Source organism: Tetrao urogallus (assembly GCF_951394365.1).
Source record: "Tetrao urogallus genome assembly, chromosome: 1".
Lineage (NCBI taxonomy): Eukaryota > Metazoa > Chordata > Aves > Galliformes > Phasianidae > Tetrao > Tetrao urogallus.
Window position 1 is genome coordinate 80,615,619 of NC_136813.1, and position 16,611 is coordinate 80,632,229.

The 16,611-nt window shown below is 33.7% G+C and overlaps 1 protein-coding gene across 1 annotated transcript in view; it reads right to left on the bottom strand.

The window, feature by feature from the left end:
• DMD (dystrophin) overlaps window positions 1-16,611 on the bottom strand; it is a gene marked incomplete at both ends in the record, with an annotated part of 1,041,552 nt that overhangs the window by 671,468 nt on the left and 353,473 nt on the right. The window contains 4 exons of the mRNA XM_079549062.1: window positions 1,400-1,507; window positions 1,612-1,713; window positions 9,796-9,915; window positions 15,964-16,114. Of these exons, the coding sequence (XP_079405188.1) occupies window positions 1,400-1,507; window positions 1,612-1,713; window positions 9,796-9,915; window positions 15,964-16,114 (481 nt within the window). The remainder of the gene's footprint in view (window positions 1-1,399; window positions 1,508-1,611; window positions 1,714-9,795; window positions 9,916-15,963; window positions 16,115-16,611) is intronic.

Genomic DNA, 16,611 nt, shown 5'->3' on the forward strand with positions numbered 1-16,611 from the left:
CATTTGTCATTTAGCTGTCGGCAAGAGAATAAACAGGACTGTTTGATTTTTTAAAATTAATTATCAAATAATTCAGTCATAACTTCTATCAAGTGCATATTGTAAACTCCAGTACTGGAACATTATAAATGTTCAAAAGCAATTTCTTTACTTCTGAATATTGCACTTTCATAAGTTCATTTTCAAATTTTTACTGTAGTTATTGTTTTGCTTTTTTAAAACATTGCCAAAAGCATTCTTAATCAATGTAATATTCTAATGAGCAACAGCTGTTGTAAAATAACTGTTTGGTTTCTGAGAGATTTATTCTAGTAAGAATTAGTGTCAACAAAGTGTCTTATTTATTTCTTCTAAGAAGAAATTTGCATTAAGTGAAGCAAGTGAAAATCTAAACATATGTTAATTGAATTAATAGAATTCATTTATTGAATTAACTCTTCACATATCTTTTCAGTAGATCTCAGCATGTTTTATGAAAAAGAGTAACACCACTGCCTTTATTTTAGAGGCTTCAAAACTTAAGTGCAGGACACGCGAAAAAAAATGACCTTCGCTTCACTACAAACTCCTTCGAGGTAATTGTAGAGAGCAGTAAGGTCTTCCCTGAGCTTCCTTTTCTCAAGGCAAAATAACCTTAGTTACCTCAGCTGCTCCTCATAAGACTTGTTCTCTAGACCATTACCAGCTTTGTTGCTCTTGTCTGGACACAAATTTCCTTTTTGGTATATTTCCAGCAAATTCTGGAAGGTACCAAATTAGTCGTTTTTTATTTGACAAAATAAGTAATAAAAGCTGTTCAAAGAGAAGACTTTAGTTCCTAGTTACAGTAATAATCTGCCCACTTTAACAAAAGCATAGACATGAATGTTTGCTATCTACTGCATGCATAAAAAATTATTTTGCATAAAACAATGCCTAACAATTAACTTTCTTTTCAAATGTCCTATTGCTATAAAACCATTTCCAAGCCTAGGATGTGTGAAGTTTCACATCTTTACAGAAAGGCATACTTCTAAGCCAATCTGAATGACATTCTTTCCACAAAGATGATGAATTCTAGAGTATTTTCTGAAGAATGAGGTAGAATATATGGTGAAAAGAGTATATTTGACATATGTAAGTAGATTCCTGTAACACAGGGATGGTTAAAAGATAATACTAATTCAATTCACAAACTTTTGACCAAAGAGACAACCTAGAAGCGTATCTGTCCTTATCGAGTACCTTATCAGCAATACCATGGACCAATTAATTACTCACACAGAAGATAACATCCATTCTTAGAAAAAGAAATACATATTCCATTAAATCATATTGTCTAAGAGAGGATAAAACCACTCACACACTGATTCATGAATGGAAAAACTGAGCACAATATAGGTCAATAAAAAATACATACAGCTAATTTGCGTAGACTAGTCAGCATCTCATTTTCATCTTTAAAGTCGCTTGTCTGGATTTCGCTAAGTGCATCTTCTTTCTCAGTAAGCCACGCATCAAAAAGGCACTGAAAGAAAATTGGAGAGAGCAAGATGAAACAGCCCCAGTTGGGCCGTTCCTAGTACAGTTTCAGGAAGAACATTTCAGTTTGTAACTACTAACAATACTCACCTGCTCTTCTGCAAAGTGCTGCCATTTTCTAAGAATATCTTGCAAAAGGACCCATCGATCTTCTGTCCATCTGCAGATGGCTGCCCACCGGCTTCCAAAGTGCTAGAAAGAAAGAAAAAAATAATACAATAAATGTTCATTTATACCTTTTAAAACAAAGGAATCTGATCTTCCTATGCCCTTATAAATTTTTTTTGAAAATATTTTGGTAACTCACTTTTTTTGATTTTACGTTCTTAAAATACATTTCATGTTACACTGAAATGGATTTTACCACTGATCGAGATAAGACTCAAATGGAGAGAATAGGAAAAGTAACAGAGCTGGAAAGAAGGAGAAAATTTTAATACTAGTATAAAGACATATTTTTCCATTAAATCTCCAATACTATGCTCTCTCTCTCAAAAAAAAAAAAAAAAAAAAAAAATCTGATTTATTTTCTCCTTTACAATGTTGTCATAGGAGAAAAAAATCCTAGAAGCTAACATTAGCATACATTTACATACACATGAGGTTTTCTGTATACTTACAGCATATGCATTTTAAAACTGAAAAATGCTATGTTGTTCTCTTTTATTTATTTTAAAGAAAACATTACCACATTATTTAGTTTTCCTATTAGTCTTCATTGAAAAAATGCCTGGTTAGGACTACAGCTGTGATGATGCATGCTACTATAAAACTTCTATTGCAACAATCTACAATAATTTTATTACACTTGAGCACCATATGCAAAATTTTCAGCTCCTCCCAAATAACAAGTCTTTTAAAATCTGTAGAATACAGGATATTATTGTATATTATTTTCCACCTATTTCTATTGCATATGTATTAACAAAAGGAAAAATAGTTGTTTTTCCCCCATTTTCTTATTTGTTCATATTTTCCATTTTCATATTTATTTTTAATAGGACTATGATTTAATTTTGGCAAAAAAAAAATTAAAAAAACGAATTTTTGAGATGGATTAAAATGATACATCTAATTGAATTATATATAGAAGAGATATTTCTCTACTTTCTATCAAGAATGTAAATTCTATTTTGTACTTCCTAGAAACTGAATGATAAAACTACAGGTTACTTGAATTTGTGGCATTAACAATGTTATGTCCAAGTAAAAAGTAAGCAGATTCCATATATTTCATTTACTGAAGGTTCAAACAATAATAAATCTTACAGATTAAAAAAAAAAAAAAAAAAAAAAAAGTGCTTATGGTGACATTCAGTCTGATCATATTAGATAATTGCTCAGTTTAGAACACTGAAAATCATCTCTGATCAGAAACTGCAATAAAGCTAAACCATGACACAGCTCAACATTGTTGCAAACTGATAAGCATCCCATTTCAGCCACTCACTTTATTACGAGGTAGGTTTTGAGAAAGTAGGTTTTGAAAAGAAGCTTTTTTGTTTTCTTTAGGCTTAGCATTAAGGATCACGGTTTTCATTTATATTTGGAATTATATAATGGGTACTTATTCTATTTCCAAATTAGACCTAGAGCAAACTCAATTTTTCAAGTCTAAGAACCACATTTATTTTATATTAAAACAAATTTTAGTGTAAATTTGTCATTAAGAAGTGATCAAAAACTTCCAATTCAAAGAAAGACACAAGAAAGTTCAAGTTATGAACATGAATATTTCAGAAAGCTTATTTCCATATCAACAGAAAAAAGTAATTACTGGTGAAAGACTTTTGCCTTCAACAATGAAACAGTAAAATATTTTACTTGCTCATTTCACCCATTCATCATCAAATGATTTTGTCAAATTCCATGATACAGAACAGTTGGGGGAAAAAAAAAAACACCTGACAACCAGCCAAAAAAAAAAAAAAAAATTAAAACACTAATCTTCCCTTTATTGAAAATTATTGCTCTCAACTCTTTGAAAGGGTAGATAACAGTAGCACAAGAGGAAATGGTTTGAAGTTGAAGGAGGGAAGATTTAGGTTGGATATCAGAGGGAAGTTCTTTACAGAGAGAGTGGTGAGGTGCTGGAACAGGATGCCCAGAGAGGTTGTGGATGCCCCGTCCCTGGAGGTGTTCAAAGCCAGATTGGATGGGGCCCTGGGCAGCCTGGTCTAGTATTAAAGTAGGAGGCTGGCGGCCCTGTCTGTGGCAGGGGGTTGGACATTCAGGATCATTCAGGTCTTTTTCAACCCAAGCCATTCTACGATTCTATGCTTGCTAATTACTAGTTCAAAAATCACAAACACACAGTCCAGATGCTTCTTCTTTGAAACTGTCTTTCCTTGTAATTCCCACAATTCAGAGTAATTATTATTAGTCAACTACTAATAACATTGTAATGATTCAATAAAGTTATATGAAGGGCCTGTTTGTCATTACTTAGCAAGGTCCAAGTCAAAATACTACGCCCATTTTTCCCCACTAATATAGGATAAAAATCTATTTTTAAAATCTCTCTATACAGATGGTAAGGTGAGCCACATTTGGTTGCTTTGGTGCCTCATGGTCTGATTTACAACAAAGTTCCTGAATCCTAATTATAGACTACATTTTTAAAATATACTTGCAAATTTTACTAAAAGATTTATAAATCATCCCAAAGACCTACAGCAAAACTTCTGGCACCTCTGATTTAAATAAATGTTGTTAGGAAATTCTTCTCATGACCAGACATGTCTTTGTTGCTAATACAGATTTAGATCTAAATAAATTACACAGCAGAAAATTAAATCATAATTAAAAGCATTTCAAGCTGATACAAGCTCTGATAGTCCAGTACTTATATGAGACAAATGGTAATACATGAGATGAACTGAAAAATCTTATTTTTAAAGAATTAGAATTTGATTTTTATTCACTTCCTAAATGCTGGTTAAAAAATATAAATATTTCCTTTCCTAACCTCCTTTCAATGAGAACAGCCTAAGTATTCCCTGTTAGAACAGAAAGCAAACTAAAATACATGTAAGGTATGTTCCCTGTCCCCTCTTCTCTTCCCTCCCCTCTAATAAACTCATTGATTTGTGCATTAGATAACATATTGGTCAGTGCATAATGCTTATTTCACTATATGTCTCAAAAGCATCACAAAACATAACCTATTTTTTTGCCTCAATGGTATGACAAAACCTTATATTTTAATAACTGAAATGACTAAGCACACCGATAAATGGCTTGATAGCCCAAATTGCCTTAAACCTATTATTTTTTATGAGAGTTGACATGAATGTGTTCAACTGCTCAGCTGAAAAACTTTAAGACAAAAAGATGTAAGTCCAAAATACCATGCGAGTACTTTCTCTAAAGTGGATACTGACTACTGAATGAGAAGGTGCTCAGTTTTATCCCCTTTTTTTCCCCCCATCAAATAGTACCCAAAGCTGTAGGTAGCCTGCGTGATGTCTGGGAAATCAGGCTGCATCACAGGTTTTGCTCCCAATACCTGGAAAAATAAATCTCCAGAGAAAAAGTAAAATGCCTATTTGCTCCTTTGAAATGCCTATTTTATGGTCCTAGCTGGAATTTTCAGAGAAATCTACATATAAAAGAAACTTTTCATATGTTGAGAGGTCTCTGAAAGAATGTCCTTTACGCAGAAGATAAACAGAAGATAAAACAGTCTGCAAAAAGGTCAAAATAAGCTAGTACAAGAACAGGATAAAGTGAGTAAAAACAATGCAACTCTTGGGAACACTGAAGTGGATGTAAAAAAAAAACTGAAAAAACAAGACTGAAGCTTGCAACTAATATAAAAGGATTTTTGAAAGACACTTCTTTTAATGAAATAATGCTATCTGCTCTTTAAAGTAAAAAGAAATTTTGTCTATATGCAAAATCATTTTTAAAATATTTAGCAGATTCACTGAATTTCCCCTGTGCAGCTATAAGCAGAATGTGCATATATATATATATATATATATATATTTTAAGAAAACTTCTTTACTTATTTTGAAGTACTTTTACAAGAACTAGACATACATCATCATCAATCAAAGAATAGCACCAGAAGAGTATATTATCGACCACAAAATTATACTCTCCATTCCTTTCCTTCAGTAGCCATCAAGAACCATTTGATGCATCAAATGCAGATCTCATTCCAGTATGGAACCCTGAGGCCTGTGGAGAGCTCTAATTTCAACTAGCCTACAAGAGTCCTTGAGGGACTGATTGTCTACTGGGTATAATTAGAGTAAAAATTTCATACCTTCTGGGCTTTTTTCACGTCATTCAGTGATTTATCTCAGCTGAAGGCAATTTCCCATACTTTCTCGAGAAATAAGTCAGACTACTGCAACAGATTGGGTAGTACAGTCCTCTGATTTTTCAGCACTAAATTCAGATTTAGGTCTTATGCAGTAGCTTCCTTTCTGGTAAATCTTGGGATTGAGACCATTGGGATCTAGAAGCTACCTATCTAAATAGCCAGATCTCAACACCAGCACAAACACACAGAGCCTCACAAAATGTCACTCAGATAGGTCAAGTAAACAATGTTAAGTATAAAAAGATAAAATATTCACACTCAACCAGGCTAGCTATAATCTCTCAGACTACCTTGGGAAAGCAACTTAAGAAGAGGTGTTTACTTTTCTTTTCCATGCAATGTGAACTTATCTGTGTGTAATTTGTTTGAGGGGACGCATCTGACTTCTGTGTCATTAACTGATTCTTAAGTAGGACTCAGATTTTTGGCACATGCAATAAATCTGAAGAGCTTCTACAGCACTCATTTGAAACCAGCATAAATTCCTGTCAGCCTGTTTAGACCTTTACAATATGTAAAGAAATTATTTATATTGTTTTATACAGATACATGTACAAATATATGTATTTATATTTACAAAGACATATACACATATAGATACATACACATGCATATATGTATATACACAAAAATATTTCAGAAATCACTATCTTGATACTCTAGGAAAAAGCCAGAACTGATTTACCGCTGCTTTGAAAATGCAGTCTCAACTGCTATCTGGAAAAATGGTTCACTGTCTTTCAAATCTGATCCTGACCAGTATCTCACTCAGGCAGCCTTGGTAAGCCTTTTGTCTGACAGTGGAACACACTTGTTTTGTTTTGCTTTTAAAAGTGAGACTGGCAGGTACATAATCAAATTATGAGCTTTGCTCCATGGTACTTCTGACAAATGCTCTGATAGGTGTGCCTGCCAACACAATCTCTCTCTTGTGATTATATATTCAGTTTGCAAATGACGTGGGGAAAAAAAAAAAAAAAAGATATATAAACAATCTTTTCATACACACAGGAGAGGTAATGTAACATTTGGCAGGACAGCAGGTGGACTGTGGTTTTCCCTGGTATAAAGGAAAAAAATATTACAGACCTCCCTAATACCCTAAGCAACATAACTTTTTGGCTGTATTTAATTTTTATTAACACTTTTAAAAGTGTTACAAACTCTGTGACTTCAGAACAATGAGATTATTGAACTTTTCTTTCAGATTTCTCTTTAAGAGAGCATGATTGAAAGAAGGAGCCACACAGCAGCTGGATTGTTTTACACCACCCCAATACTCTACTCAGTGCTCCGCTTCTATATAGGTTTCCTCAGGAATTCCCTTGCTGGCATCATTTCAGGAATATATTTCCTCAATGACAGTAACAATTGTTCATGCTTTATCTCAATAAAGCACCTTCTCTACTAGTATCCTTACAAACTGACTATTTCTGTTATGCTCCATACACATATGTTATTCTTTAAGCTTTTTTAACTGGACAAACACATCATAGTAATGAGCAAGTTCTGTTTATTGAAACTGCGAATAAGCTTTTTATTCCATAGCCCTGTGTAGATTCTCATAAAACAGTTTATGAATTCTCATAAAATTGTTTCAATAGATCGCAAAATTAAAAATATTAAGACTCCCCAATCATTTTTACTGATGCTTGCCTCAGTCTGAGTTTCCTGTGTGTTTTCTGCTATACATCATACTTCAGGTTCGTTGCAAATGCCTCTTCTATAGGGCTTTGAATTCTACATCACAATAGTAAGACTAGAAAATCTCCTCCTATCAATCCCTTTTTTAAATTGGCTGACTTTCTCCTCGTAAGGAATTTAAATAATCAATTCTGCCTCTTGTGAGGGTAAAGGGTGTAGTTGTGACCTTACTGAAGAACATTATTGTCTCTAGAATGTAAAATTAGATTCAATTTGCAGTAATCCCCACTTTTTATTTTTTTCCTGCACTTCTCAAAAATTTCAGTTGTATATCTTCTAATTTGTGAAGCATAACAAATATCAAATGCCTTAAATAATTTTCACTTTTTTTTGGTCATACTTTACCATAGCCTTCTCTGAAGGAATCAGGTTTGCAAACACAGAACAGTATCTCAGTTAAACTTTTTCCTATTTGTTTTTTAAATTTTATTTCATTTTCCCCTCTTCCATTCCATTTTCCTTGTTTAGTTAACCTTCTAAAACCACGAGTTTGCAAGGGATCTACTTTACTCCACTGAAGAGAATAAGAGTAGTTAGCAAGACATTCTGAAATACCGGTCTTTCTTGCATGGTTCCAATACTGAAGATAAATTTAAAAGGAAATAATAATTGATATTCAGTATAGACTGAATTGTTTCCTTGCCTGGCTTGTGCTCCCTGATGTAGAAACAGTTTGTGGTCTCAGTATTAATCAGCTTAGCCAAATGTGTACTATCCACACTAATTCCCATACTAATTACTAATTTATCGAATTTATTAGGATTGGTATCCAAATCAGCTAGATTTTAGACAGCACAAACATCTGTCTGTTATACAGACATGCCTTCCAGCTGAATGTATTGAGAGTTTCTCTAGAGAAATCTTGGCCTTTAATGATCCAAAAAAGCACAAGCCTGTTTATTTTCGTTCAGTAAACCAAAACGAGGAAAACTACTTTATCCTTTCTAAAAAAGATAACTGGAAGAACCCTTGGTTCTAACACTAATGTACTTCTTGTGCATGATCTGGACATCTGATGACACATTTAGTTATACCCTTCTTCCCAATTCCAGTCAACATGTCTCAATACTGTGTCTAAGTTCATCGAACAGCTATAGTAAGAGCACTGCATTTATGTATTTTTCTTTTAAGGTGAGAGACTTTCTTAAAACAAAAGGTAAAGTTTAACCATTTCTAGACCATTTAGGTTGCTAGCTCTGTCATAAACACGTCATCGGTGCACCATGGGATATTCAAATAATTTTGTTTAGAAAATGGAACATCAAAAAGTCTGTTGTTTAGACTTTGCATTAAAAAGCAGTGAAGAATGTTTGGATTCAAAGACAGACATTATGCTGACTTGTCCCAGTCCTGGTGCTCTAGAAAGCCCTGCCACAAGAATCCTAAGCAATAAACAATTGATAAAATATGTATACAGAAGAGGATGAAACAGAGAAATGAAACAAAGGAGAGACTGAAATAATTCTCTTTGTTTCTTAGAAAATACGTTCAAGTGAAACTAATGGGAAATGCTAACTCCAAAAAAGTGGTTAAAAAAACCTACATGTTCTTGATATTTCTGCACAAACTTTATTCACTTAGGCAACCCTTCATATATTGGCGTTATTTTTATTTAATTCACATATTTGGTTTTACTTATTCTTTTAAGGTCTTTTTAATTCTATTTTTTTTAAGGCTCTTTTAATTTGATGAGGTAAGTATTAGCATTAAAAAAAGCCATACACATATTGGGTAACATTTAAAATGAATGTGCCTTTAAGCATCTGAGAGTTGATCATGACATTTTTGTACCATAATACCAAAATACAATACATGCAAAAGTTTCCAATCAGAAGAAAAACCTTTTTTTTTTTCAGTAAACTCACACTCTACTTGTAATGTTGTTATGTCCTTCTCTTAAATATAACAGATAATTCTGCTACTTCTGTCAGGATTAACGGAATAAAGTTAAGAAACAAAAGACGAACATTTGTCCTTAGTCTTGAGTATAAATGAAACGTGTTAATAATGAAGGAAACAGAAAACATTTAAAAAAAAGTTACTCTATTTGTTATTTTCTGCAAAATACTTGCATTTCACTGACATAAAAATGTCATTGGCTACAGAAATGTTTAAGATCATAATCAGAAAAATCTTCTGAGATATACCTCAATGCTACAAATATTTCTTATTTCACTTAAAGCCACTGACAGCTTTCTCTCTGAGACCTAAGTTCACTTCTATCTCAGTCCAGTTACCTGAAGCTGCTGTTCCAGTGCAGCCGTCGCTTTGTCTCCACTGTTTTCATCCACCACCACCACCATATGGGTTAGAGAGTTCACCTTCACTTGTTCCTGTTCCAAATCATCTTGAAATGCCTATAATTAAAACACAAATTTACGCAAGAAAATTTATTCCAAATTAAGAAAATGCTGTGTGCTTGAAGTCTCACTAACAAATACAAGTAACTAACCCACTACAATAACCTTGTAATCCTATTGCTGTCAATATTAAATACATTCAAATGTATTTTGTTAATGAATGCTAGCATAAGCATATTCTGTAGACTTCTATTCCTTTCAAGAATAGCTTATTTTGTTATTACACACTCACAAGGCATAACTCTTATAGAACTTCAGACTGAAAATGTGGCCTGTGAAAATATGTGTTGAGTTGATATAGTTGATTATTTACAGATATCATTAAAGTATCCATATGTAGCAATAGCTCTGCCCATTTTAAAGAAACATTAGGTTGGGTTGTGTACTTTGTAACAGCATATTAAAACATTGTAATATTTCAAAATGTATAATATAGTATTTAAAAGGATGCATTTTTTTTCATTAAACACATGATTTTTGGCTGCACACTTCTTCATTAACAACTTACTGTGAAAGTACTCAGGAGGTGACTCAAGATAGGAAATATATGTGGCACCCTCATTTCAATTATTGCGATAAAATAAAATAAAATAGAATTAAAAAACAAACAAACAAACAAAAAAAAAAAAAACAAAAAAAAAAACCCTGGGAGAGGCACTTTACAATTTCTGAATGCCTGAGGAAAAATTGTCTTGCCCTTTCAACTTTGGTATCCAGCATTCTACTGCAGTAAAACTTGGGACAGTTTTAGCTGTGAAATACTGAACTGCTAAAAGTGAAGAAATGTCTATCTATCAAATTTGCACAAACTGGCATTCTCAACTTTGTCAAATTTGTACAACTCTTCACACTTGTTTGACCCTCCCACAATTTCCCAGACTTCATGTAATACATCTAATCAATTGTTCCTTCTCTCCTCACAGTGCACAGAGAAGGGCAGTGAGAACTCTCCTACATCTTCACTCTCTGGCAGGAAACAATCTACAGCATTTTCACAAAACATGTGATCTATGTTAAAAGAAAAAAAAAAAAAAGGAAGAGAAATGAGGAAAGGAAGTAAAGGATTTAAGTTACTGAAAGGTACAGTGCTGCACAAACATCCCTTTCATGGGTTTTATTGTCTCTTTTTTTTGTCTGCACTTCCATTGAAAGATGGACACTCTACCTTCCTGCAGTTTGTTAACAAAAACTGAAACTGAACTTGACAAGGGATGTGAAAAACAAGTAGGGATTCTAGTTTTACATTAGTTGGAAAAGAAAACCAAGGAGTTTACCACCTTTGAAAAATTAGAAGGGAAGAAATGGCAACAACAGACATGGAGAAGGATGAGGTACCCAACAAGTTCTTTGCCTGAATCTTCAATGTTTGTCAGGCTTCCCATACCTATCATGTCCCTGAACTTCTATGCAGGAGCTGGGGGAACAAAGTCCCTCCCACTGTAAACAAAGTGCAAGTTTGAGACCAACTAATGAGACTGAATGTGTACAGATCTACAGAACCTGATCACATTCATTCCAGGGACCTGAAGGAACTGACATTTGGTTTTCAAGCCACTCTAAACCATATTCAAAAAATGGAAAATGTAAGGTGAAATTCTCTGGTCTGGAAAAAAGGAAATATTATTCCTATTTATAAGAAAGGCAGAAAGGAAGAAAGATCCAGAAACTACAGGCTGGTGAGCCTCACATCTGTGCCTGGAAAGATCACGGAGTGAATCCTCCTGGAAGCCACATTAAGGAGAAACAAGGAGACAATCAAAGACATCCAACTTGGTTTACCCAGGACAGATGGTGCCTAACCAATCTGGTGGCCTTGAACAATGGAGTGATAGCATTGGTGGACAAAGGAAGGGCAACTGAAGTCATATGCCTGGACTTCTGCAAGGCCCTTGGCATGGTCCCTCACCACATAATTATTTCTAAATTGAAGAGATACGGATTTGGCCTTCCAGAATGTAATGGGAGCTCATAAACAGGAGGGAGACAGACTTTTTATACAGTTTGATAGTGATTGGAAAGGGCTTTAAACTAAAAAAGGGGAGATTTAGGTAAGATATTAGGAGGAAAGATTTTTTACTCAGAGGAAGGTGAGGCACTGGCACAGGTTGCCCAGAGAAGTTCTGGTTGCCCCATCCCTAGAGGTGTTCAAGGCCAGTTGGATGGGGCCCTGGGCAATCTGATCGAGTAAGTGGAAAGGAGGGTGGAAGAAGACAATATCGAAGGTCCCTTCAAATCTAAGCCATTCTATGATTCCATGATTACGATTCTGTGAAAACAAAACGAGCTGAAGTCCTGCCAAAAAAGTAGAGAACTGAACAACCAGACATACTTGCTTCTTCCTCAGCTGTGATGTAACAAGAGGACAAGTGGCAAAGACTGAAATAACCAGAGGTAAAGCATTGACATTGAAACTTCAGGCCACAGAGAAGGCACTACTGAATTTCTTTTCATAATATTCATTACTTTATTACTTAGACTATGCCCTTAACACTTTAGCAGAGTGTGCCTTCATGATTCATACATATGTTGTCTAATAGTTATAGTCTGCAAAATAAAATGGCTAACTTTAAATGCTAGTGGAAAACATAAATGCATTACAAACTATGTTAAATTTCAATTTCACCATATCAATTTTTCTGCTGCTTTTTCCAGTAGAATAATTCACTTCAGTATGAAGAACATGCACTAGCTGAAGATTAGGTTAGGTATTTTACATCTCTTTTGTAAAGCATTTTAGTTTTATTTGAAAAAAAACAAAAAACAAAAACAAACATATAATGGAGCTATACACAACAGGAAAGGAATCCATAGGCTTTTGATTTTAAGGCATAAACCTCTTAGTCTAAGACATTTCAGAGTTTTAATTCCTTTATGAGCATATTCTGGGATGATATATTCATAAGAATCCTTTGTTCTGACTTTTATGCCTGTGATTAGAGCGAGACTATAAAGCAATTCTCAAGGACTGTGAAGTACACCAAATTATTAAAACAACCCTTAGAACTCAGACTTCTCAACTTTATCCTGACACAATTCTTGATGAAGGAACAGGATGACAACTGTTTGCTTCTGTTCACTCTTTTATTTAAGCCTCACAAAGGTTACATCCAGGGAGGAGGTGATTTTTACTTCCTTATTAGGGGATATATGAAATATGTCAAAACCATGGAGCGAGAGATGCTCTGTAAATGCAAGAAGTAAAAGTGTGAGCCTCGCACACACTGTGAAAGACGTGAGAAGTCAGTAAACCAATGAAACTAAAAAATTTAGTCATTGTCTAATCCCCAGGTTCAATTCGCCTGAGCTAAATGGCTGTTCTTCATAATTAAAGCATCTATTTTTACCATGAAATTCACTGGAGACAATGATTTGTATGCAGGAACTTGTTGAAACAGGAATTTACTGAAGACAGTTTTAAAACCAGAGCATGCTCTGTTCAGATCATTTGAATTCAAATTTCTAACAAGCAATCCTCAGCTCGGAGGGAGGAAATTTTCAGGGACTTAAAACTTCATCTATCCCTGTGCTCTTTCCGTGCTTCAATTATATATGTTGACGCTCTGAGACAGCACCAAAAACTCATAAAACACCAGAGCTGCTCTAATTCCTATCTGTCTATCAGATCGTAAGTTATTTGAGTCCCAGGTAATCTAATTCAAAGGGAATAAAATTACACAGGATATCGAAGTACCCAAAGATATATCCCTGATATTTGAACAGTTTGGAAGTCTCTTAATTTACCTCTGTGATTTTCTTTTTATTATTATTTTTTTTAATCAATTACTACAAGATCCTCACATTAAGTATTTTCTGAAGTTAATGATATTTTCATTCAAAAATAAAAAGAAAATAAAAGCCCAGCCTTCTAGAAAAAAAACAAAAACAGAAACAAAAACCCTAGAAGCAGCTCAAGATTTATTTTTTCCCCAAAAAAGGTAATGAAATTATTTTAAAAAAAATTATAAATTGTATAATAATGTGGAATGATGATAGTAAAAACCATTAATTAAAATCATTTTTTCCTTAATAATAAAATGTATGGCATTATTTGGCTTGAACTATTCAATAGCTCTCAGACTTCTACTGAAAAATAGCTTTCTCCCTTAATAACATTATAAATAAAGGATTCTTACAACTGCAAAAAAAAAAAATGCTTAAGATATTGCTGCAAAAGCAATAGTCTTTTTAAAAAAATATTTGTGTATTGCTCCAAAATACACTTAACTATTCCAAATTTCTTACCAAAGATTATGCCTTGCTAATAACATAAAATCTCTCTGCCAATCCATTCAGGAATTGTTTCTGTACTATCAAGTTATTCATCTTTCACACTACTGAACTAAGCCGCATGCTGAAAAAAACGCTATTTGCCTTCTCTGATCCCAGTGATAGGTGTGATTCCCAATCTGCATTACAGAATGACTATTTGTAGTGTTGGACCTGGTAAATAAACTGAAAAATTGAACTGTGGGAGCAGGTAGGGAAGTCATAAGGCTAAAAATAAAATGAAATAAAGAGTGGAAATGAGGTATTAACAAAGGGAGAAAGAGGGGGAGAAGATGACAGAAGTAAAGAGGAGATGGAGATAGGACATTGACAAAACCAACCTATCATCCTTGTTTAACTTGAAATGATCGTGGCCTACCTTCTCACCTCAGGAAGAGAGGTGACTTTTTTTTACCTACATAGAACTATACATGCGTAATTAAAAGGAAAAAACAGATGTTCAGTTGTGAAGATACCAAAAAATATTACTGTATTCAAAATTTTTTTTTTTTTTTCTCCAAATACCACTTCATAACTATCTGTTCTTTCCTGAGAAATTTAATGTCAGAATATACACTTCACTAGCAAACCTACATCATCTCACACCTAAATCATCATCTCACAAAGCAGTGAGAGTACAAAGGGAAGCAGTAGAATTCCTGTACTTCTTCAGAACTCCTTAATCAGAATGCAGAAAAATTATCTTCAACACTAAAGTGGCTCACGCGACCTTTCACTGCTTTTGATCTCTTCTATAGAAACCACAAAAGCTGTTTTCAATATTAATTTGTTCTGGGAGATTATCTGCCCTCTAGAGCCTGTACACTATAGTACTGACATAGGCCATGAAGCAGCAAATGTTAAAACCTGTCAAGACACTACAGAACTCTAGACAGATTTTGAACTACTGCTGTGGAAACTAATAGATTATCACAGTACATCTCTATCACTTCATTCTCTATTTTTTATACTTCTCAGTATCTTCCTAACACTATCACCATACGTGTCACAAATACATATATATGTATTACCTCTTTAAAGATACACTGATGCTTAGTAGTGCATATGTAAAGGTAATTAGGAAAAAGGTTCATTCATTGTGAAACTTCAATTAATGCAAAGCTGATTTAATTCAGTTAAAAAAATCTATTACATGAATTATAGTCTCTCTCCAGCTCCCTCCCTTTCAAATTGAAGAGCATTTTCCTTATGGAATATGGAATACATTGGTCAAATTGTCTCCCACACTTCATTTATTAGCTTTTTGTTTTTCATGGATACTATTAATTGATTAATTAATTATTAAAAGAGATTTTTTAAAGTTAAAGTTTATTTTATAGTGCTTCATGGTTACATATTCACAGTCCCAGGAGTCCTAACAAGATGCTGCAATCCAGTTATGGCTACAGAATCAATGTTTTTACAGCATGCACGAGGAAAAATGCAACACGAAAAAAGAAAAAAAACACATGCATTATAAAATCTGATAAGATTTGTATTATAATGTATGACAAAGAGATGTTACAGTTGCCTAGTGTATTCTTGTGCATTGTTTATGTGGAAAAAAGAAACTTTTTGTATTAGGATAAAAGTCAGAATTGTGATACAGTAGCTCCGTAAAAGCCTGTTAATTGTACAAAACAATTTATATTAAACCAAGATTCCATATTACACTGCTGTGCTCTTATGGGAGCAATAGCCATTCAAAATGTTAAAAATTCACTTTTTAAAGCTTTTGGAAACTACATATGCATGCAGTACCCAAATACCGTATCATACCTTATGTTCTTCTACTTGACGCTTTAAGTCCTCTAGATCCGGTCCTAAGGGCTCTGAATCTATCTTCTTTGTCCTTTCCTCTGTTTTCGTTAGCCAGTCAGCTAACTGGGCTAGTTGCTGATTCTGGAGATCCATTAGGATTTTATGTAAACTGTAAAACAAAAAAATAACATCTCAATTTATACATGAAAGAAAACCTGTCTAACCTTTATGCTCTTGATTATCTTTGTTAATATTACAGACTGCAAACTAGATGACAGCTTTGCAAGACTTTTCAATCTCAAAATCTGTTCTTTCCAGAAGACACAAAGAACATCCTTGGGCATTTTGATTGTTAAACTGATTTTCATGAGGCTAGATGTCAAGCCAGAATAAAGAATATTTTCAGGCAGGTAAATGAAGATTTGTTGAAATAGTACTGGATTAGGCAATAATTAAATTGAAATTAATTCCTGAGTCCAGGAATTAAAAACAAAACAAAACAAAACCCTTAATAACCCTTAATAACCATTAATATAATCCATTTAAAGAACCATGGAACTGGATATATTTCATGTTTTCTCTGAAGTTTTATTCTCTAGCTGCATTTCTATTACAGATATTCAAAATTTCAAAACATCATTTGGATTCATAAACTTAAAAAAGACA